The sequence below is a fragment of the Aspergillus karnatakaensis genome, assembly GCF_047715665.1.
Source record: "Aspergillus karnatakaensis strain CBS 102800 unplaced genomic scaffold BJY04scaffold_46, whole genome shotgun sequence".
In the NCBI taxonomy this organism is placed as follows: domain Eukaryota; kingdom Fungi; phylum Ascomycota; class Eurotiomycetes; order Eurotiales; family Aspergillaceae; genus Aspergillus; species Aspergillus karnatakaensis.
This window is the reverse complement of record NW_027395758.1, coordinates 160,589-181,559: the sequence shown is the minus strand read 5'-3', so window position 1 is coordinate 181,559 and position 20,971 is coordinate 160,589. Positions and strand designations below refer to the sequence as shown.

General features: G+C 50.7%; 9 protein-coding genes across 9 annotated transcripts; 5 read left to right on the top strand and 4 right to left on the bottom strand.

Annotated features, from left to right (window-relative positions):
* Positions 1-62: 62 nt before the first annotated feature.
* BJY04DRAFT_196008 (uncharacterized protein) lies at positions 63-2,040 on the top strand. The gene is made up of 2 exons (XM_073712303.1): positions 63-889; positions 935-2,040. Exons 1-2 carry the CDS (start codon positions 566-568, stop codon positions 1,838-1,840), a joined length of 1,230 nt encoding a protein of 409 aa, XP_073568246.1. The 5' UTR covers positions 63-565; the 3' UTR covers positions 1,841-2,040.
* BJY04DRAFT_196007 (uncharacterized protein) lies at positions 2,025-3,219 on the bottom strand. Its single transcript, XM_073712302.1, has 2 exons — positions 3,142-3,219; positions 2,025-3,091 (listed from the first exon to the last, which is right to left on the bottom strand). The coding sequence occupies exon 2, from the start codon at positions 3,053-3,055 to the stop codon at positions 2,657-2,659; it is 399 nt and encodes a 132-aa protein (XP_073568245.1). The 5' UTR covers positions 3,056-3,091; positions 3,142-3,219; the 3' UTR covers positions 2,025-2,656.
* Positions 3,078-6,862, bottom strand: BJY04DRAFT_112879 (uncharacterized protein). Its single transcript, XM_073708179.1, has 2 exons — positions 3,142-6,862; positions 3,078-3,091 (listed from the first exon to the last, which is right to left on the bottom strand). The coding sequence occupies exon 1, from the start codon at positions 6,610-6,612 to the stop codon at positions 3,262-3,264; it is 3,351 nt and encodes a 1,116-aa protein (XP_073568244.1). The 5' UTR covers positions 6,613-6,862; the 3' UTR covers positions 3,078-3,091; positions 3,142-3,261.
* BJY04DRAFT_196005 (MICOS complex subunit MIC60) lies at positions 6,829-9,193 on the bottom strand. Its single transcript, XM_073712301.1, has 4 exons — positions 9,025-9,193; positions 8,872-8,959; positions 7,218-8,806; positions 6,829-7,158 (listed from the first exon to the last, which is right to left on the bottom strand). Exons 1-4 carry the CDS (start codon positions 9,136-9,138, stop codon positions 7,114-7,116), a joined length of 1,836 nt encoding a protein of 611 aa, XP_073568243.1. The 5' UTR covers positions 9,139-9,193; the 3' UTR covers positions 6,829-7,113.
* Positions 9,194-9,795: 602 nt separating this feature from the next.
* On the bottom strand, positions 9,796-11,215 carry BJY04DRAFT_112797 (Rab family GTPase). Its single transcript, XM_073708178.1, has 5 exons — positions 10,910-11,215; positions 10,818-10,837; positions 10,723-10,749; positions 10,477-10,668; positions 9,796-10,413 (listed from the first exon to the last, which is right to left on the bottom strand). Exons 1-5 carry the CDS (start codon positions 10,977-10,979, stop codon positions 10,066-10,068), a joined length of 657 nt encoding a protein of 218 aa, XP_073568242.1. The 5' UTR covers positions 10,980-11,215; the 3' UTR covers positions 9,796-10,065.
* Positions 11,216-11,273: 58 nt separating this feature from the next.
* BJY04DRAFT_112754 (putative phosphoinositide phosphatase (Sac1)) lies at positions 11,274-14,305 on the top strand. Its single transcript, XM_073708176.1, has 3 exons — positions 11,274-11,822; positions 11,882-13,617; positions 13,672-14,305. The coding sequence occupies exons 1-3, from the start codon at positions 11,615-11,617 to the stop codon at positions 13,846-13,848; spliced, it is 2,121 nt and encodes a 706-aa protein (XP_073568241.1). The 5' UTR covers positions 11,274-11,614; the 3' UTR covers positions 13,849-14,305.
* Positions 14,227-15,892, top strand: BJY04DRAFT_221149 (tetrahydrofolate synthase; the record flags this gene model as incomplete). Its single annotated transcript, XM_073717031.1, has 3 exons — positions 14,227-14,244; positions 14,298-14,435; positions 14,510-15,892. The coding sequence occupies 3 exons, from the start codon at positions 14,227-14,229 to the stop codon at positions 15,890-15,892; spliced, it is 1,539 nt and encodes a 512-aa protein (XP_073568240.1).
* A 532-nt stretch (positions 15,893-16,424) lies between these two features.
* BJY04DRAFT_112743 (glycylpeptide N-tetradecanoyltransferase swoF) lies at positions 16,425-18,488 on the top strand. The gene is made up of 4 exons (XM_073708175.1): positions 16,425-16,508; positions 16,564-17,024; positions 17,096-17,879; positions 17,941-18,488. Exons 1-4 carry the CDS (start codon positions 16,470-16,472, stop codon positions 18,136-18,138), a joined length of 1,482 nt encoding a protein of 493 aa, XP_073568239.1. The 5' UTR covers positions 16,425-16,469; the 3' UTR covers positions 18,139-18,488.
* On the top strand, positions 18,355-20,873 carry BJY04DRAFT_112763 (TLD domain-containing protein). The gene is made up of 2 exons (XM_073708177.1): positions 18,355-18,802; positions 18,879-20,873. The coding sequence occupies exons 1-2, from the start codon at positions 18,757-18,759 to the stop codon at positions 20,714-20,716; spliced, it is 1,884 nt and encodes a 627-aa protein (XP_073568238.1). The 5' UTR covers positions 18,355-18,756; the 3' UTR covers positions 20,717-20,873.
* Positions 20,874-20,971: the final 98 nt, after the last annotated feature.

The following is a 20,971-nucleotide window of genomic DNA, read 5'->3' as shown; positions in this document are numbered from 1 at the left end:
CTTCCGGGGAGCCGAGGTTGTTGATTTCTGATTATTCTATCACTTGTGCTCCTCAACACACGCTCAACCACATAGCAGTGTTCTACAACATTTGCTGTGTGACTCACTCTGCTCTCAAAGACTCAAGAGAGCCCTTTGCCGAAGTCACTCTTCATAACGAGTCCCTCAACAGCCCAACTGTCTGTGGCCGTCTTTGATCACCTCTAGTTAGCCTTAGACCCAACAATCTCCACCTTCTGCCTGGGGTTGAAGTTTACCACGTTTATACAGAAGGCGTGAGATGACTTGGTCCAGTGCAGGCCATTGATGCTTCAGTAATGTCTCTACTGGAAAGTATTCAGAAAGAACAGGAAGGTACGGCCGTAGTCCGATCCTGCTGCAAATGGGAAGAGATGAAGGTAAGGAGCGACCAAGTCCTGCGGTTTTCGACTCAAATCATGGACCTTTTCGTATCTCAGGTACTTGACTTTGACTGTGAACTTCATCCTCTGCAGACTTAGCGTTCAGCTTAGTGTCTCATATTAAATCATTGCGTCTACCCACTTTACCGTGCATCACATATAGCATGCGTACCATTTCCAATGGAGGCATCGCCTCGCCCGACAACTCCTCCCTAGCCTCTGACGTCGAAGGCCTACAGGACTCCGTGAGCAGAAAGCGTCGACACGCGATGTACTTCTACCGGCCGCCTGTCTGGCGCTATAGCTCCGTTCAAGACGGAAGCTCGTCACCGGATATGTCCGAGGACCTGAATAAAAGTGATGAAGAGCTTGAGAAGGATGGTTCAATCTGTCCCATTAGTGTGGTCAACAATTGTCTTCAGGCACCTGGTGACGCTCCATATGTGCCGCTGAATGATTCCGATTCGGACCACGAAACCCCTCTTCTAGTGAGTGCTTACTACTAAGTTCGGATGAAGCTAACGTGAAAAAAGCAGGACGAGGTTTCCGGTGATCAGTTGAGTCTTCCTGAAGCCGGGTACCTCCCAGGAACGGTTTCTGATCCCCTTTGCCAAACAAACCAAGCATTCTGTACTCGTCTTCGCTCGTACATGGACATTCGATTGGAGCCAGGAGAACGATGGGCGATCCATGAAGGGTCACTTGTTATTGGTCTCAGTCCAAAGTACACCTTTCTCGGTAGCCACGAAAAGAGAGTGGATGAATTCGAGCTGGCTGATGGTGATCTTTATGTCGTTTGTTCCCTCTATGCCGACCTCTGGGCAGTATGCGCCAGCCTGTCCTTCAACCGACTCTCTCAAAGCAACAATCGCAGACGTATTGCTTTTCTTCCATTGTGTGCGGTGACACTGGCCCCAAATTATAGCGCATTTCTACAACGAAGCAGTTCTCAGCGTGCCGATCAGGGCGGCGACTATCCTGGAAGCGGCCAGCCTGTCATGCCGCCCCAACGTTCACACAGCTTGATCGCTAGTAAGCGGGCTGTTCGCGGTCATGACATCCAGATTCAGCTACCGCTGCCGGTTCAGGACGCTTTCAAAGCTCTTACACTGCAACATACAACTGAAGACTTTGTGCCACTTAATTCCACGCTAGAGCCTATCTTGTCAACCTTGACCAGCAGACGGCGGCGTATATTGCACAGAATAAGGTCAAACAGGTCTCTCTCGAAGAATTGTGCTAGTGTCAAGGAGCAATCACCAAGGCATTACAACCATGAATACAATTCCTCATTGGCATCATTCTGTCGCAAATTCGGATCAAAATCCGATGAATGGCGCCAACTGCGCAGGCGGCGGAGTGCTTCATCGGGGAGTAGCCAGAAAGTCAGATGGTTACCCAAGAGGTCTGAAATCTTACTACCAGTTAAGAGCACTTGACCATTCCATGACGGCATTTCATGGGCTCAGCACCGCTATCTGCCTCGTATATACCCTGTTCGCCAGTGATAGTGTCACGTTGCGGGTAATAAATTAAAGAACCAGTGCTATGCTTTGACATACCGTAGCCTATTTAGTTATGGAATAGCCGGAGATCTTCTATAGAGGACTCTGTCGTCCTTTACCCTGTAAGCAAGCACTTCTTCGTAATACAGCGGTGTTCACCCATGGCTGACCAGCTGGAGGATCTCCTTTTGTGAGGGCTAGATGCAGACCTATACCCGACCTGGTCTGTAAGTACCGCTGCAGGTGATGGCCAACGCGGCCTTCTTCCTTCCAGCTTGACGGGCAGTGGTACGATGCTTTGATCACTATATGGCCCCAAACTCCCCAGGACCGAATAGAGAACAAGCACACGCTAAGACTCTGGCAGGCACTTGCTTTACGCGAGACTGGATATGGGGCGAAATCCGCGAAATCTCGGAGGATTCCATTATCCAGTACCCATAGACAGCATGGGTATAAAGGATCCCTCATCAATGTGCATGCCTCAGCCACTGATACGCTTACCTCTGACTGATTCATTGTTCAAAGACGCACCCAGCAATGAAATTTCCCTACCCCTTCCAGAAACAAACCTCATACAGCGCTTACACGGCTTCAAGAGACTACAACAAAGGCCTCAACCCACCCCTTGTCTCAGAAACAATAAAACACTATGAAAAGAAAAAAGCCAACCCCAACCCAGCACAGTACATAAATACCCCATAAATCTAAGTCCTTCAGTATCACCACCACAACCAACAAGATCAGAACTCAGAGAGGACTATAACCAATAGTCCCAAAAAGCACCAGAAACAGATTCCGAAAATCGCTGAGAATACTGTCTCTTGCATACTTATCAAAATGGCGCTTCCGAGCAAAGAAAAGTTCGCTAGCGAACAGGCGTCCAGGAACAAAACATGCTCTCTGCATCGATCCAATGCTGTCAAGTACAAGGAGAACCCACTGACCGAGAAGAAGGGACATAATGGTGAGGCGAGTGACCAGAAGGGCGCGCAGGGGCAGGGACAGGGACAGGAGGGGAAGGAGAAGAAATCGTAAGATGGGGCGCTGGGGGAGTGTGAGTATCTGAAATAAAAGTGAGAAAATCAGAAAAGAAAAGAAAAAAAAAGGTTTTCGGAGCAATACTCTAGGTGGTCCTGATTGAGGCATGTAGAGCGGTTGAGGTCGGGTTGATTCAGATGAGTTCTTAAAACAGTGAGGAGTAGTCATCATCGATCTTGATTATAAGGACGTACTAGACAAAGTGGTATCTATTACAACATAAGCGTCAAGCGGCACCAGCTGGAATACAAGTCGTGAAGGTGAAGTAGAAAGGGTATATATAGTCATGGTGGATCATTCAACTTCATCGCGGGCTATAGCCATAGTATCCACCTCACACCAGAAACCATCCCGTGAAGCAGCTTGCGAAGCAACTTGAATGCCACGACAATCAGCCACACCCACCACAGTAGCCCGATGAGCGCCCACTCAAGCATTACAAAACCTGTTCGCCGCAGCCAACGCAGCCGGCGGTGGCGTTTCCGGAGCCCATGATCGAGTGTGTCACTCAGTTGTTTTACGGCAAGTGTGCTGGTGGTGCTGAGTTGCATACTGAGGTTCTCAGCTTCCTCGGCTGCTGCACGAATACGGTTGTTGAGCGATTGGTTGACTAGGTCCTCGAGAGTGGACAACTGGGACTTTAAGGGCGAAAAAGCGGCTTTCGGGACGCGGTCAATGGAGCTCTCAAAGGTGCTGTGGGAGGCTTCGATCCGCTGGAGCAGCCTGCGGCTTGCAATCTCGTGTTCACGCAATCGCGAGACAGAGGGTATTTCTGCAGCAGAGTCGAACGCGCGCTGAAGAAATTCAGGTGGAGGGTTGCGTACGCTTTCGGCCCGGCGGGTGATCTCGCGAGCTTTGATCCCTGACGATAGCAGGAGTGCGCGGGTGCGCTCAACTTCTTGTTTTCCAGGGACACCAGACTCGATCGAAATGGACAGACTGCGGTCAGATATACTCCAACTCCTTGATTGGCCTGACATTGTGGGTCGTAGTTCGTGCGAAGATGACCGTGCCGTCGGCTGTGCTTGTGCGAGACCGGTGACAGGAGGGCGGGCAAGACTGAATGGAACCGAATTATCCTTGATTCGTCCTTTTTTGATTTCTTCTCGCACAGTATGGATCTCAGGGCCAAACTGCAAGAACCGATTGCCGCGTTTTGCTGAACGACCGGAAAATCTGCTATGAGTCCCCATGGCGCTGCTTTCATCGCCTTGAAAGTCAAGCAATCCCTGAGAGCCGGCAGCACTACTGCTACCAAGTTCATGCTCATCACGCTGCTGCCGTGGTTCGATTATAGTAGGTGGCGTCTGTGTAAGGTTCTTTCCTAAGGATTTGTCCGAATTCCTAGGCGATGGTTTAGGGTCATCGGAGAATGTAGGCAAACGGCGTAAGATAGCTTTGGGAATGGCGCGCTTCTCGCTCTTTGTGTCTTCTTCGTCAGACTCGCTGTCATCAGATATCGCAAAAGATGATTGCCGTGAATGCGCTACCCCGTCCTTCTTTAGGATAAAATCCCCCATTTTCGACACCTCATTGCCAACTTTGCCTGCAATCTTTCCAGGGCCTTTGAATATCCCGCGCAACTTGGATTCATGTTGGACAGAGTCTTTTTGTTCGTGAATGTTTAGTCTTCGGCCCTCTGGATGGTACGTCGACGCTTTGACGGGAAGAGGGGTTGATTCCAGATCGGTATGTGTAGCGGGCTCTGTCAGTGGCAAGCTATCCTTGCGCACGGATTCGAGATCTTCTGAGCTGTCATCGTCGCCATGTTTCCTGTGAAAACTGCTTCGACTGTGGGCTCTTCGATGACCAACTGCTCGCGAGAAGCCTCGCTTCGCAGGTGAAGAAGATCGGCTAGACGGGGCACTTAGATTAGATGCGATGCTCGGGAAATATGTAATTTCCATGCCTTTATCAGGCCCACGGCCTTCCATTTTCACCAATGACAGCGGATCGTAACGGTCTTCTAAGCTGGGAACAGAGGACAACGATCCTCTTTTCTCACCAAGACCAGCTCCTTTTCCACGTAGAGGAGACATCGATCTCCTGGGGGACTTGGTGTCGCCTAAAAAGGGGCCACGGAATGACTTTACTTCAGCGCTAGAGCTTGAAGAGCTTCGCGGCCGGATTCGGCGCATGCGCTTCTTCAAGCCCAAGTCATCTTCAGAGGTACTACTACTCCTCTTTATGTGATGAAAATGTTTGAGCTTGTGTGAATGCCTCCCACGGCCGGAGTCCTTCAAGTCAGCAGATAAGCTTCGCCGAGTATCAGAGTGGGAGTTGTGAGATGATGGGCGACCGGTGCTGAGAGAGTTCTTGCCCTGCGCTTGCTCCGAGTAGACGTCATGCACTACTAAAGAGGCCGAGTTCGGATAAAGAACGTTTCCATCTTTATCCACTAGCCTCGTCTTATTTTGGGCATCTTCAACCCAGGCCGCATCCGCAAGAAGCTCGTCCGGGTAGATCATCCAGTCTGATCTTGGCCTGCGAGCTTTTAAACTTCCTGTGCGGCTAATACGCCGTAAGCTCGAAGGTGGAGAAGCAGCAGATGCCTCGATATCTTGCACACCTTGAGCCGGAGGGCCGTCAGGGTGACCTCGTTGAAATGGAGGTAGTTTGAGGCACTCGAAAGGACTCCTCACTTGACGGCGTTGCATAGCTTCGACGGAGTTTACCCAGGTGTGGACTCTTTCAACATCATCCCAACCATCCGCTTCGGTATCAATGGGGCATCGTTCACGGAACCTAACTTTGCGATTGCGAATAGCTTGGAGTGGATTGTAAAGACGATGTGGCGGGCTTCCGTCAATGGCGTCTTGCGTATGTTCAGATGACGCATGGGGCCCATGCGACTTCAGAGGTGGAAGAGAGGGAAGAAGTCGTAAATATTCGTGGCGAAGCTCGAAGTACCTACGAGCATTAGCAGCTCGCGCTAGCGTCCCACCTGAAAACCCTTGAGGCACGAGCTCGGTAGTAGCAGACTTAGGGAGAGAGTTCAATACGTTGTTGGTTAGCGTGGACACCGGAGGCTTTGGAGCCTGGTCCTGGTTTTCCCCCAGAGTATGGCTAGGATATCGGCTGGAATAGGTGCCTTGTCCTGGAACAGCAGAAGCTCGACCTTCCCCAGGGGATGTCCATGCGCCTGCAGGGATCTGATTCGAAGCATTATAGCCAGTGTTGCCTCTTCTCCTTGACTCGCTCAAATTTAAAGCCAAGTTGACGATCTGTAGTGAATCTTTGTCCAGGCCCAAGGCGGGTTGACTCTCATGCTTCTGGCCTCCGGTTTGCCTTGCTGCACTCTCACCACGAACATCGGGAGCCTGGGTAGGCTCGGACAAGCGTGAAGATCCAGTTGCATCCTTATCATCTATGACTTGCATACTCCCATCATCCGACCCCTTTGTAAACTCTGGCTGCCGGCTCCAAGGAAATCGCGATCGCTTCTTCGGTGTTGTTTCGGTTTCAGACGCACCGCGCTTCCCTAGCTGGTCAATTGCTGAGCGGCGAGAGTATTGACCGCTGCCGCGGAAACTCTTCGATCGTGGAATAAACGAATCAACAAGAAATCCGCTCGAGCTGGCCGTTCGCCGCTGGCTTCTGTTGCCTCGCTCTCCATCACGAGAGCTACCCCCAAGCGACTCTCTCGTAGACTGCTCCTGATTCATCTGCCGTACTGCGATTCAGTCGTTGCTTGTTGTGATCTCGTTCATTTCTGGAATTCTGGGTCTCATTTGGTCACTTGCATCATTTCGGATGTACGACGAAGCTGGGTAGCCGCGGTGTTGTTCAAGAACAATAGATACGATAGCGGGCAGCGAAGGATGACACGATGTGCAAACAGGCTCTCAAAAAATCGGCATTCAAAAGCAGAACATGGCCATGCCGGCCAGGGGGAAAGCGCAAGGCTGCCAAAATAATACGGAGTCGCATGACGATCATTGGCCTCGCCTCCTGCCCTGCCCGTGACAGCAAGGCAAGTTGCAAACACAACAAACAGTAATCGCGATAAGAGCCCCAAGCCACGAACAGCCTCGCGAATGGAAAACAAAAGAAATCTTCTACCGGTTGGTCTAGAGACGATAAACTAGCTAGAGATACATATCCTGTAAGCAGGAAGCAAGAGTTACAAAGTTAAGCGAAGAAACAGTGGACGGAAACTATGCCCTCTACTCCACCCTCAGACACTGCAGGCGCGCCTCTGTTTCGATTACCTAGATCAAGCTTCGTCAGTCTCACTGCTCTCTTTCTATGCACACCAGGGAAAACTTACTTCTAGAGCCTGCTTCACCTCCAACACCCTGCGCACATCTCCGAGCCAGTCCTTGCTCAAAATCTTGGCCCACCCCTTCAACGAGTTCATTTCACGAGCAGCAGCATCCAGGTTGCCTTCTTCCAACAAGTTCTCCGTTCGTAGCAAAACACTCTCAACATCATCACTTCCAGCTTCGGCATCCTTTTTGAACATGACCTTGCTCAACACCAGACTAGCGGCATGGCTTGCGATTCCAGCATCTTCGGGAAGGAGGCTGGCCTTACGGACTTCGTCGGCGACACGGCGGAAACGCTCAATGATCTGGGACGTTGACGGGATGCCGCGCTGGTAAGCTGTGGGGTTAATGGATGCAATGGCAGCCTCAACAACGGGGTCATCTCCTGCCAACTCCTTGACAGCGACCAATTCTCGTACAAAAGGTCGAGGGACTGCTGAGCGCTCGAGAGCGGAGCGGACGGCATCCACGGCTACCTGAAGTTGTTGAGTCTTCAGGTTGGTATCAATGACCTCCCGCCATCCGGTAGTGAGCTTCTCAAGCTCAGAAACACTAGTGGTAAGTTCGGATAATTTGCTGAGGCGGCCCTCTCGCTCCTGCTCGACGAGATCCTTGACCTCGTGCAGGTATTTGCGGTTAAGCTCAATGGCCTGTTCGACAAGCTCGTTCTGGAGGCGCTGCTCTGCGATTTCCTGGGCTCGCTGCAACTCTGTCTGAATCTTTTGCTGGTAGGCAAGCGACAGCTTCTCACGTTCAGCCTCGAATTCTTCGCGGAATTGGGCGGCATCGTTCGTGCGCACTTCATCAAAGCGGCGAAGAAGCTCGCGCGCAGACTCATCAAACGTAGCGTGAGCTTTCTCAATCTCCTCCTGTGCAGCACGGCGTGCCTCGTCCCGAACAGCGAGGATCTGATCGCCGATTTTCTGCAGCTCTTCCTTTGCCTTCTCAACAGGCTTTGAATATTTGCCCGAATTCTCGTCGGCGCTGATAACGGTAATGATGTCATTGAAGGTCTTAACTAGCTCCTGAACGATCGGTTCGTCTCCCTCAGCTACCTTGGCAAACTCAAGGGTTGTGACGGGAGGTGACGCGGGCAGTTTAGGTTCTGGTGCTGGCTTTTCGGGTTCCTGTTGCGCTTGCTTCTTAGCTTGTTCAACCTTGGCGGTCTTTTCTTCCGGCTTCGCCACGGCAGACTTGACAGCTGCTTCATCAGCCTTGGCTGTAGCGACAGCACTCATGTGTGGCCCGCGTTGAGATACATCTGTTCCGGATGCCTCGACTTCCTTTGAGTGAAGGCCACTTTGGCGAGGAATTGTGACCCTGCTACCTTCATCCCGAGGTGTTGAAAGACGATTCTGATTTCTCAAAGTGTTGGGGAAACGACGATAGAAATCGCGTTCTTCAAAGTAGAGAACAGATTCTTCACCATACGGGATATATTCCGTGAAGAAATCATGGAAATTGTCGGATTTCAAGGCTAAGAAGACACCTCCACCGTATGCGAGCCCGGACGTAAGAATCAGATAGATAAGGAACCTTCGAAAGCGGCCGGACTTGCGAGCTGGTATAGGCGGGACAGGAATGTCGGACCCTAGGAGCATCTTAGTATCCAGGCAATTGTCACCTCGCCGAAATTGGAAACCGAGGTCGGCGTACCTGATTGCTTCGCGGGGGATTCCACGGGAACCGGCGAAGTTGATGAAGGGGTAACCGGAGTAGGCGGCTTCGCATCGGCGAAGAACCTCTGGATACAATTGGCATTGATTAGCTCGAAGGTTGAGGAATAAGCAGACTGTTTCGTCACCATACCTGGCCAGCAAGCCGGCTACTTGCTCCAGCTCTAGACAGCCATTGGGGGGCTGTCCGTGGGCGAGCCGAAGACGACAGTATTTGCCGACCCTGTAAAACAGAAGAGCGCAGCATGATGAGCTGCACAGCTGCTGGTGTAAGGACTAGGGGCGAATTCGTCGGACGTGATGATGATGGGGGAGAGAGAAAACGCGGATCGGGAAGTCATGGTACTTTTACCTTTTGCGGTCCGCTCCGATTCTGCACCGCCATTGGTAGTGGCGAACCCGAGGACCGCTCAAGCAGACGAGCTCTTGTAGGACTCGAACAAGCAACTTATAAGAAGAATGGCATGTTTTTTGGTTCTATCATATACAGAAAACGTATGTGCGTACGGATTTGGTGGTTTCGATGTTGTTTTTACGCTCAAGGTAATCTGAAGCGCCATTCCTCTTGCGCATGCTACAGATGCAGTGACGCAATCACCACAATACGCTTCCTAGGTAGAACCAACCCAATCTAGGAACCTTAGAAAACAATATTATATAGCCATAGCATACTGGAAAGTATATCAGAAAGCTAAACAATGCAGCAAATGTAGCATAAATTCAACCGAATCGAGGAAGAATACGGACGCCGATAGGAGATGAAGGAGAGCGGTTAAAACAGAGCAAGGTCATGAAACAGCACTCGGCCTGCCTGAAGAACTGGTAGACAGCTCCAATAAAATCGTGAGAGATAGCATAGCTCCGTAGTCAGCAGCGCTGTATTGAGAGTCTCGTTCCAGTGATCAAAGCGAGAGACGAGATACCAGATCATGGGAGCCGGGGTATTATAAGATTTGCAGCCGGGTGAGACTGACCAGCCCTAGCAAGGCCAATTCAGCTGCGGCGTGACCATTAAAACGTGTAACATTGAGTTGGACTGGCACAATTATTCTCGCGCTCATGAGAACAGTCAAGCTAGGAGACGTGCACCTTCCGTGTCTAGAGAGCAGAAGCAAAAAAATAGACAGCGAATTCCGGAGACAACAAATACAAGAAATTTGGCGATGTTCCGCTTCTAGCAGTTGCAAGCACCACCACTTTGGGTTCCCGGTGCTTCCGGCCGCAGGTCTACGCCAGGGCGGGGTGCCGTGCGCAAGTTTCGAGGTCCGGCTTGATCAAGTGGGAGCTTCTTCGCGATCGCTGTGAACAATTCGCGCACGTTTGAAGAAGTCTTGGCAGATGTCTCGAAGAAGAGCAAGCCAGCTTCCCGTGCATACGCCTCCGCATCCGCAGTAGAAATCGCCCTCTTGTCAGGACTCTCGGTGACAAGATCCAGCTTGTTGCCCGCTAAGGCGATGACGATGTTTTCGTTTGCTTGGCGCTGCAGCTCCTTGACCCATGATTTCGCTTTATCTAGCGAAGACTATTCCATTTGTCATTGATTAGCCAGATGCATACGCAATAGAGAGCCAGCTCGAAAACATACGGCTTGAGTAATGTCATAGACGACGACGGCGCAGTTCGCATTGCGGTAATACATCGGAGCCAGTGACTTGTAACGCTCTTGACCTGCAGTATCCCATATTTCAAACTTGACAGTTGTGCTTTCGTCCAGCGAGATGGTCTGTGTGAGGAAGGCAGCGCCGATCGTCGATTCTCGATAGTCGTCAAATTGATCCTAGATAAAGTAAGCCACAGCGGCCGTATCTACTTGGCAAGTCCAGAAGCAAACCTTGACAAACCGCAATACCAGTGAGCTCTGTATGTATTGTTGAAGTCAGCGACCAAAGAACGATAGAGAGAACAAAGACATCAAGTTAGAATAACCTTTCCGACGGCAGATTCTCCTGAAAGCAACGATATATTAGCAAGTCTGCTGGAAACTACAAATAAACAAATATAGGTAGAGGCAAGCTAACCAAGCAAGACAAGCTTAAACTGAGCGAACCTAGCACCTGGACGGGCGCCTGCTGCGGCTCTGGAAGCCATCTTTAACACGGTCGGATAGGTGGCTTTGCCTGCAAGGGTGGTGTAATTTGTGATAAGGGAGCAACGAGGGCAGGGACGTTGAGTAGCGCTTGATGTATTGGGGTGCAGATGGCCGATGTGGTCGAGTTGGTCGAAGAGGGTAGTTGAAGATAGCAGGCAACGTTGTTGAATGTCGGGAGGTTTGGTGATACGAAGGGAGTTCAGCCACAGTTGGTTGGCGGCCGGCGTCTGGCGACTGACCACTGGGCGGCAACCAGCTGGGCTGCGGGGCGGTGTCGATGTTCCTGCCTCCTAAATTTACTGCCTGGACCGGCCTTGTTTAGCCTAGGCACAAGTCAAGGTGTTCTCCCCAGCACCCGTCGTGGACTTTAGCACCACATGCTTCTTGCATAACTTGCATCGGAAGTCCGCAACAACTCTCTCTAACAAGGCAAGCCTAGCCCTTAGTTATAGCCGAGTACATAATATACTGTCGTTCGATCCGTCGGCACTCCTTTCTTTTGGTCCTCTGAACAGCCAGCCATGTGCTGAATGCCCCGCCAGTTTAATACCACCTTTATTCGTTCATTCATTTCCCAGTCGGTCGCTTTGCCTCTCAATATCATACCTGAAACCCACCGGTGGGCGTCATCGCAATGGTGAACTCAATCCTCCCGTTTCGCGACATCAACTTGCATGCATCACCCGCTCATTATGCGTTCACTTCGCCCTCATCACCCGATGCTCCGACCCTCGTGGTCGAGCGCCCTACAGGTGATTTGCGACTGAGTTTTGGTACCCTGCCCGATGCAAAGCGCATTTCCAGTATCGCGGGCATCCTTGGTATCATCAAATTGAAGCTCGGTGCGTCCTGAGATCCCCCACATTGATTGTTGCCTATACTGATTGGTGGGAACTCCTAGACAAGTACATTGTCATCATCACCAAGGCCCAGCCGATGGGGCGCCTACGCGGTCATATGGTCTATAAAGTCGCTGCTACCGAATTCCTTCCCCTCCGTGAACGTCCTTTGCATGACCAGGATGAAGATACCTATCTCGCAATGTTGAAGGAGTTACTCCGCACCGGGCCGATGTACTTCTCCTACGCCTTAGACTTGACCAACAGCTTCCAGCGCCAGTCGCAAAGTGACCCCAATCTTCCGATTTGGAAACGAGCTGATAATCGCTTTTTCTGGAATCGATTCCTTCAATCTGACCTGATTGACTTTAGCCTTGGTGAGCATAATTCGACTAGCGTACGTTATGGACCACAGCCAGGGGTCGACCCTTATATTCTTCCGGTTATTTTTGGAATGCTTCGCATCACACCGGCTAAAGTCAAGTCTACAAACTTTACTTTCGCGCTGATCACAAGGAGGTCTCGTCATAGAGCAGGTACAAGATACTTCTCACGTGGTATTGACGAACAAGGTAATGTCTCAAATTACAATGAGACGGAACAGATTGTCATTTTGAATGATGCAACTGGTGGGCTTTCGGGTTTTGCTGGGGGGCAATCGATGACCAAAGAGAAATCTGCGGAGCTGGGACAAGATCCTCAAGTCATGTCCTTTGTGCAGACGAGAGGCAGCGTTCCTGTTTTCTGGGCAGAGGTCAACAACCTGAAATATACTCCCAAATTGCAGGTCCGTGGAGTGGAAACCGCCGTTCCAGCGGCGCGTAAGCACTTCTCTGAGCAGATACGACTATACGGCGACAACTATCTTGTTAACCTTGTCAACCAGAAAGGCAGGGAAGAGCGGGTCAAGAAAGCGTACGAACAATTGGTCCGTATCTTGATGTCTCCGTCGAGTGAAGTGACCGAAGCGGACGACGAGACCTCTGAAAAGCTCCACACAGTGGAAGCAGACCAATTGCGCAAGGAGATGGATCGTCTTCACTATGTCTACTTTGACTTCCATAACGAAACCAAGGGCCTTAGATGGCACCGTGCAGAGCTGCTGATGGACCGTCTTCTCAACGGCCTTACCCAAGGTGGCTATTTCCGTGGTGTAGAAAACCCGGGTACTCCTGGTGGACAGCTCGATCCTAGGGCCCTGCAATCCACTGTCGTCAGGACGAACTGCATGGACTGCTTGGATCGCACAAATGTGGTTCAGAGTATGCTCGGCCGATGGGCTATAACAAGACAGCTCACAGAGGCGGGTGTTCTCCGTCCAGGAGAAGCGGCGAACGACGATCGAGAGTTTGAAAGCTTGTTCCGCAACATCTGGGCAGACAATGCCGATGTTGTCTCCAAAGCTTATTCTGGCACTGGTGCCTTGAAGACTGACTTTACACGTACTGGCCAGCGAACCAGGGCCGGCATGCTCCAGGATCTAAGTAACTCGATCACTCGATATGTGCGCAACAATTTCTTAGATGGTCCCCGCCAGGACGGTTTTGATGTCTTCCTCGGCGCCTACCTTCCTCCAGAGTCCACCCTTGGGAATCTACAAATTTTTGTTGATCGCCGGCCCCTCATCATTCAGTCTATTCCCTTCATTTTCGCCGCAGGAATTTTCTTGATAACCGTGGCTACATTCACTCGACGACTACCTGACGCTGCAGTTTGGCCTCTACGTCTATTTGTCGTTTTCTGCATTCTACTCACAGGCTGGTGTGCTCGCTTCATGCTTTCACACGGAATGCTTTATGTAAGTCCCCGGGGTTTGTTTTTGTTGATGGTAGACTAACAGAATGGTCCACAGGTGAACTGGCCAAAACTTAACACGCCCGCAGCAGGCTCTGAAGGCTTCCAAGATGCACTGATCAAAGCTCGCTCTGATCCAATCATTGGACAGATACTTCCCTCTAGAAAACATCAAAGGGGCTATAGCAATGCTCGACTCGGTTTTTTGGAAGAAGGGAAGACTAGGATTGAGTAAATCGGGTTGGTGTTCTTCATTGCCTTCTCGCCGGGCTACATTTCTTCTCCAAACTTCATTATGCTGGGCATATCCTTTCCTTTAGTCAAGTTACTTCCTTTTGTGCCTCCTCTTACTACCCCTAATGTACTTGTTTTTTATGTCCCTAACATTCGTGTGAGGAACACAGCTCAAGACTCACTACACATGTTTGGATGTATGCATTCCTAGAAGTAATCACGTGATGCAACTTTTGATGGAGTCATTCTGCCGAAGTTGATCGAAGCCCCTCTTTTGTGCCCATAAGCAAACTCCTCTTGTGTACTGATGAGGGGAAGTCGCTTGACCAGCTGCTTCTTTAAGACTCAATTCCGGTCGCTGTCATTGCATTCCGTCGTAATGTCTCGTGACTACGGAGTATGTGATCATTCGCCGCACAAGCTAATAAATCAACACTGATCCCTATTCAGGCTGCAATTGCAGCTCTCAACTTGTTGCAATCCAATTTCCAGATCGTCCAGCAGTTTAACAAGCCTGAGACCAGACATGAGCTCAACCTCCGGTCTTTGCCGGAGACTGTTGAGTGGCTGCGGCGCATCGGATATAAGGTTCGTGATCCTTTGTCTGTTTCCATGTCCCTTCCATTATTCTCTTCGCCGGCCGCTGACAGCTTTAAACCTAGCCCTTAGATTTAAACCGCCTCAATCCTATCCATGTTGCCGGCACCAAAGGTAAAGGGTCGACCTCAAGCTTCATCTCCTCCATACTCTACCAATATGCAGCTGCGCGATCGGCATCACCCAAGCTCAACAAAGTCGGACTCTACACGTCCCCGCACCTGCGATTTGCCCGCGAACGCATTCGAATCGACAATGAGCCCATCTCCGAGGAAAAGTTCGCCCGTTATTTTTTCGAGGTCTGGGATCGCCTTGATGACGCCGCTCGGGAGGCGGGAGAGGATCCGAACAACCTACAAACAAAACCACAGTACTTCAGATACTTGACGCTGATGGCATTCCACGCCTATTTGAGCGAGGGTGTCGATGCAGCTGTGATAGAATGCGGAATTGGTGGCGAGTATGATTGCACCAATGTCATCGAGAAGCCAGCTGTCACAGCAATCACAAGCTTGGGTATCGACCACACGGCTCTTTTGGGAAGTACAATTGACGAGATTGCATGGCATAAAGGAGGCATAATCAAAAGTGGCGTGAAAGCTTTCAGCGCATCCCAACCGCCGAGTGCTGAGAAAGTCCTACAGGATCGCGCGGCTGAGAAAGGGACCGAGCTACAAATTGTGTCTAGTCATCCAGACTTGACGATAAACGGCGATGTAAAACTCGGCTTGGCTGGGGACTTCCAATACGGCAACGCAGCATTAGCTGTTGCGGCTGCTGGGGAATATCTGAAGAAGGTCGGTCTTGTTCCTGACCTCAAGGAGCAACCTCTACCGGCAGAATTCCGCACAGGACTAGCGCAGGCACAGCTCGAAGGCCGATGCCAGACGAGGCATGAGAAGCATGTCAGCTGGTATATTGACGGAGGCCACACTTTGGAAAGTATCAAGCTGGCTGGCCAATGGTTTGCGTCTCAAGTTCTAGCCAACTCTTTATCAGAAGTCGTGGCCACGAAGAAGTTGCGGGTTTTGATCTTCAACCAGCAGACGCGCGATAGTAACGCTCTAGCCGAGGCTCTCTATGATACTTTGAAGACTGCTGTTGAGTCTGAAACACCGTTTACCCATGTGATATTCTGCACAAACGTCACTTACAAGGAAGCAGGCTATCGGCCAGACCTTGTAAGTATAAACACCGACAGCGCTGCTGTCGAAAAGTTGCAGGTACAGAAAGACCTGGCAGAGAAATGGATCAGCCTCGACCGTTCCGCAGAGGTCAATGTCTACGGAACTATTGAGGAAGCTGTGGACTTCATTCGGGACCTCGCTTCAAGGGAACAGGGTCGCATTGCGGGCGATGAGGCTCCCATAATGACATTTGTAACTGGAAGTCTTCACCTTGTAGGTGGCTTCCTTGATGTTATTGAGACGAAGCCGGGTCCTCAGTAGACCTGACATAGGTCCACATGATTTCTATTTCGCAAGCGACAGCCACGGATCAACTTTCTTTCTTATGGTGGTTCAACAAAATATTCAACCCTTCGCACTGGAGTATTTGACCTCGATCTGATTTAACATCTCGGCGAATAAGTGGCGTTCGGTGGATTCAACACAGCACAAACTCGGAGTATCTTACAACTGGAGGGAAATGATATTTGTATATAGAGCGCAATTTCTTAGGCATTATCAATTAGAATGCCACATCTGCGATGGCTCCGGGCTGTCGAACAGAACCTTGGAACTCAGCTGCTGACGAAACTCCGGGGTAGTAAAGTTATATGCTCAGCAACAAAACAAAGCTTTGGCGACTTAGCACCCAGCTTATGGTTATGCTATGTCAGAAGACTCTCCGACTTTCTCTTGAGCCAGATAAACGACTGTTGTAACACTTGTGGAGATGGTTGTTTCGCACTGGGTCTCCGCATAAACAGAGGCCACATTGGATGGTGACGTGGGGCATGAAAACCTTCGGATTCCCGCTCCCGCTCCAGCTTTCCTCCCACACCCCTCCTCCACCACTGCGACAATGCCGGACTCCAAAGACTCCAAGGGCAAAGCCCCTCAGGTCCGCTGCCTAATTGTCTACCCTACACTCTGATCTCTACTGACTCCCTACTCAGAAATCTAGCGATGCGGAGCAAGGCGCACCAGGCGCGAAGCTGACCCCAGAGGCGGCCGAGGCGCTGCTAGCAAGCAACCCCGCCCTGAAGAATGAGCTCGGAGGGTTGAACAAAGACCAGGCCGTGGAAGCACTACGAAAAATGGATATCTCCGAGCTTCTCACGGGGCTCTCTTTAACCGGAAAGAACAAGAAGGACATGGCGGCGTTCAAGTTCTGGCAAACACAGCCCGTGCCTCATTTCGACGATGCGAGTACCGCTACTGGAGGACCGATTAAGATTATCGACCCGGAGAAGGTATCGAAGGAGCCGGATACGTTGATTGAGGGGTTCGAGTGGGCTACCCTCGATTTGACGAACGAGGAGGAGCTCCGGGAGCTCTGGGATCTGCTCACATACCACTACGTCGAGGATGACAATGCTATGTTCCGTTTCAGATACTCCAAATCGTTCCTGCACTGGTATGTTTACCATTCTATGTCGTCATGCGGGGCCTGGTCCAGTTGCTGACGGGTGTGCTTAAAACCAATAGGGCGCTGATGTCCCCAGGCTGGCGCAAGGAGTGGCACGTGGGTGTTCGTGCCACCAAGTCGCGCAAGCTGGTTGCTTCAATTTGTGGAGTTCCGACTGAGGTTCGTGCGCGTGGTCAGAAGATCAAGGTGACAGAGATCAACTTCCTCTGCATTCACAAGAAACTTCGGTCCAAGCGTTTAGCGCCGGTGCTCATCAAGGAGATCACCCGGCGTTGCTACTTGACTGGCATCTATCAGGCCATTTACACAGGAGGTGTTGTCCTACCAACGCCTGTTGCCTCCTGTCGATACTACCATCGCCCTCTCGACTGGTTGAAGCTATACGAGGTCGGCTTTTCTCCTCTTCCTACCGGCTCCACAAAGGCTCGGCAAATCACCAAGAACCACCTCCCCAGTCAGACCTCGACACCCAACCTCCGTCCTATGGAGACTAAGGACATCGACGCTGTGCACGATCTACTGGAGCGCTACTTGCACGAGTTTGACCTCAACCAAGCTTTCAACCGCGAGGAGATTGAGCACTGGTTAGTGCATAATGAAAACCCCCAGAAGGAGCAGGTGGTTTGGTCATATGTGGTGGAGGATCCAGAGACTCACAAGATCACCGACTTCTTCTCCTTCTACAACCTCGAGTCTACAGTTATCCAGCATCACAAGCACGACGCCGTCCGCGCAGCTTACCTCTACTACTACGCGACGGAGTCGTACTTCTCGGAGGATAAGAAAGCCTTCAAGAACCGACTCCAGATGCTGATGAGCGACGCTCTCATCCTCGCTAAGAAGGTATATCCATCTTATCATTCATCCATTCATTATTATTTCGTTGCTGACATTGTCATTGCAGGCTCAATTTGACGTCTTCAACGCCCTCACCTCCCAACACAACCCCCTCTTCCTGGAACACCTCAAGTTCGGGGCCGGTGACGGCCAGCTCCACTTTTATCTCTATAACTACAGGACCGCACCTGTCTCTGGGGGTGTCAATGATAAGAACCTGCCTGATGAGAAAAAGATGGGTGGTGTCGGTATCGTTATGCTTTAAAGAATTGCAGCCCTCAGTTTGATTGCTTCTTTTGTCTACTTTTGATCATATCATTATCTGGTGACTAGCAGGTTATGCCTAACAAATGAATCGAGTCATGTACGTCCAAAGCGTTTGATCCTGGTCAGTAGGTTTCGGTTAAAGTCACTGTTAGTGAGAACAGACAGAACTAAAAGCATGCTAGCAAAAGTCTTATCTTAGAAGATTAAATTAAAGAAGAGGGCGGGGGAAAAAAATAAGAAAAATCTACAAGACCTGTGATGTTTACCACTCCACAAAGTGCCTACGTAGGTAGTGGAATTCAATGCTTATTCACCTCCACTCCAGATGGGCGGGCATGACGTCCCGCCCCCTCCCACCCGAACCTTACAGGCTTACCCTCCCCCCTCGCATCAACCAGTAATCAGGCCTTTGTCTCGTGCTTGTGGAGATATTCTACTATTCTACTATTCTAAGTCTACTGCTTCTCTTTCTAGTAGATCATCGTTGGGGTTCTAGTCGAATCAACCCGGACAATAACTATATTGTGGCAGCCCCTCTCACCATCGGTCGACTACAACATTTGTATAGTCAACTCTTATCTTCCGAGACGACTGCCTCAACACAAGTGTGAAAAGGATGGGTATTAGCCAGTCACGAGAAGATGGCAATGCCGCATCTCCGGGTTAGTGTCCTTCCTGCCTCACATGGAATCCGAAGTCATAAATCCGAAGCTGTAATCATGTCTAACACCCGAACAGAGCAATTGAGTCAAATACTCGCGGAGCGCTTCGCAACAGAATGCTTCACTCCGTTAGAGCTTACCCACTTCAAAGACAATTTCTTCACTCGCGCAACAGACCAAGGTGGCCTTAAGTACTGGAACGAGGTGAAGCTATCTGACTTCTTGCGTATCCCCGATCACAGCGATAAGCATTGCCCCCTAGATGCAGGGCCAGTTATTTTCCGGATGGTTTCTTATCTTGGAGCCTTTCCATTCCAGAATACGCTAGCGCCTAGTGTGCTCACATTCGAGGCTATGGTCAAAGTGGTCGTGTTGCTGACAGAGCGATATGGAAAGGTGCTGAGACGGGGGCGCAAAGACAGGATCAGGTTGCTATTTGGGAGCCTGGCTGATGTTGGGAGGAAAAATATTGAGAAGCCGACTCAAGAGGAGGAGGAAGAAGAAAAGGCTGAAGACTCGAGCAATTCACATACGAAGGGGTTTGATATTGATCAGCCTGCTAATGACGATTATGAGGACGAAGATGACAATCTCGCTCTTGCTGCCTTGGAGTCATTGGATGCTATTGAGGTCTTCGGGCACGTCTCCCGTCTAGACAGGAAGGTTTATGAGGCTGGTATCTCACTAAGCACCTTTCGTCGATTAGTGATGCTTCTACTGGTGATTGCGCCACTAAACTCTCTAGAGGATGTTGATATCTATACATCTGGCCTGACGGAAGAACGGATGGTGGATATTCGTCAGGAAGCAGACTATATCCTCGCCGCCTTCAAACAAGAGCCGTCTGGAGGTATCAGCTACAAAGCATTTGCAGACACCATCACCACATCCTTCCCCTACCTTTTCGACCCACTGACGCCATTATTTGAACATCTTCTTTTCAGCAAGAACCTTGACTTCTCTCAGAAGCGGGGGAGTGATGCCCCTCCTCAAGAACCAATCCCACAGCCAGTGAATGATACACCTCCCACCATCTGCCTCCCAGGAGGCTTCAAATCAACCATCCTAACTCCAAGCGTCGTATCCCATCTTACCTTCTTCCTACCATCCACATCCGTTAACCAAAACCTCCTCCACGGTAACATCCGTCTTCATCCCGTTTTCTCAACGACCGCACACGGCTCCTCCCTAACCTCCTTCGCCCACAACGTCCTCACTTGGCAATCCGCCACTCTTCTTCTCCTACAAGGAACAGACGTAACAACAAACACCCCTCTCACACTAGGCGCGTACCTGCCACAGCCCTGGAAATCATCAACCTCATCAACCAGCAGCACCACCAACAAATTCTCTTCAACACTACCTATCCTCTTCCGGCTTTCCCCCCAGCATATCCTCTGCCAGGGAAACTCCTCACCCTCACTAACCTCCAAACCGAACATGCCGACTGCCTATTTCTCTACACACCACGGCATCGCACTAGGCTGCCAAATCCCCCCATCCTCCAGAACCACGAAATCCCCACCTAACCCCTTCGGCGCAGGAAGCCTCCTCATTGACACAAGCCTCGAATCCGCAACCCTCCACATATCACCATACGGCCACGACGGTGTCTTCTTACCACCCGGTCCAACCCCATCGGCTCCCACCGCACCCCAAAAGACGTCTATCGACATCTACACCATGGAAATATGGGGTCTCGTTCCGGACCCCACGCAATCGTCAGAAGGGGGCCCTAAGAGCGCTGTCGAGATGCAGCAGGCGAAATGGGTGTTTGAGGCGCGCGAGGCGGAGAGGAGGCGTCATATTAATCTTAGTGCTGGGGCTGGGGACTCGGCGAAAGAGCAGGCGAGATGGTTGCTAGAAGCGGCGGGGGTTATTGGGGATAGTGGGAGGAGTGGGGGGAGCATTTGATTTTATTGGCCCAAGGAATGATAGGGCATGCAGGGAGGTGGATATGCATAGGTGAGTGCTTTTGATGAGAAATTGTAGGAATATTGATTATTGGGGTTGGCGTTAGGTGTTTATGTGGGCTGAGGTACTTCAAGGATGGAATGCTGAAGTATCACTGCTGATATGAGAAGTGATTAATTGGTATACTCAATAGCAGATTATCCAAATACACGTACAGTCCAGTTAACTTAGTTCTACACAGTATAGTCCAATAAT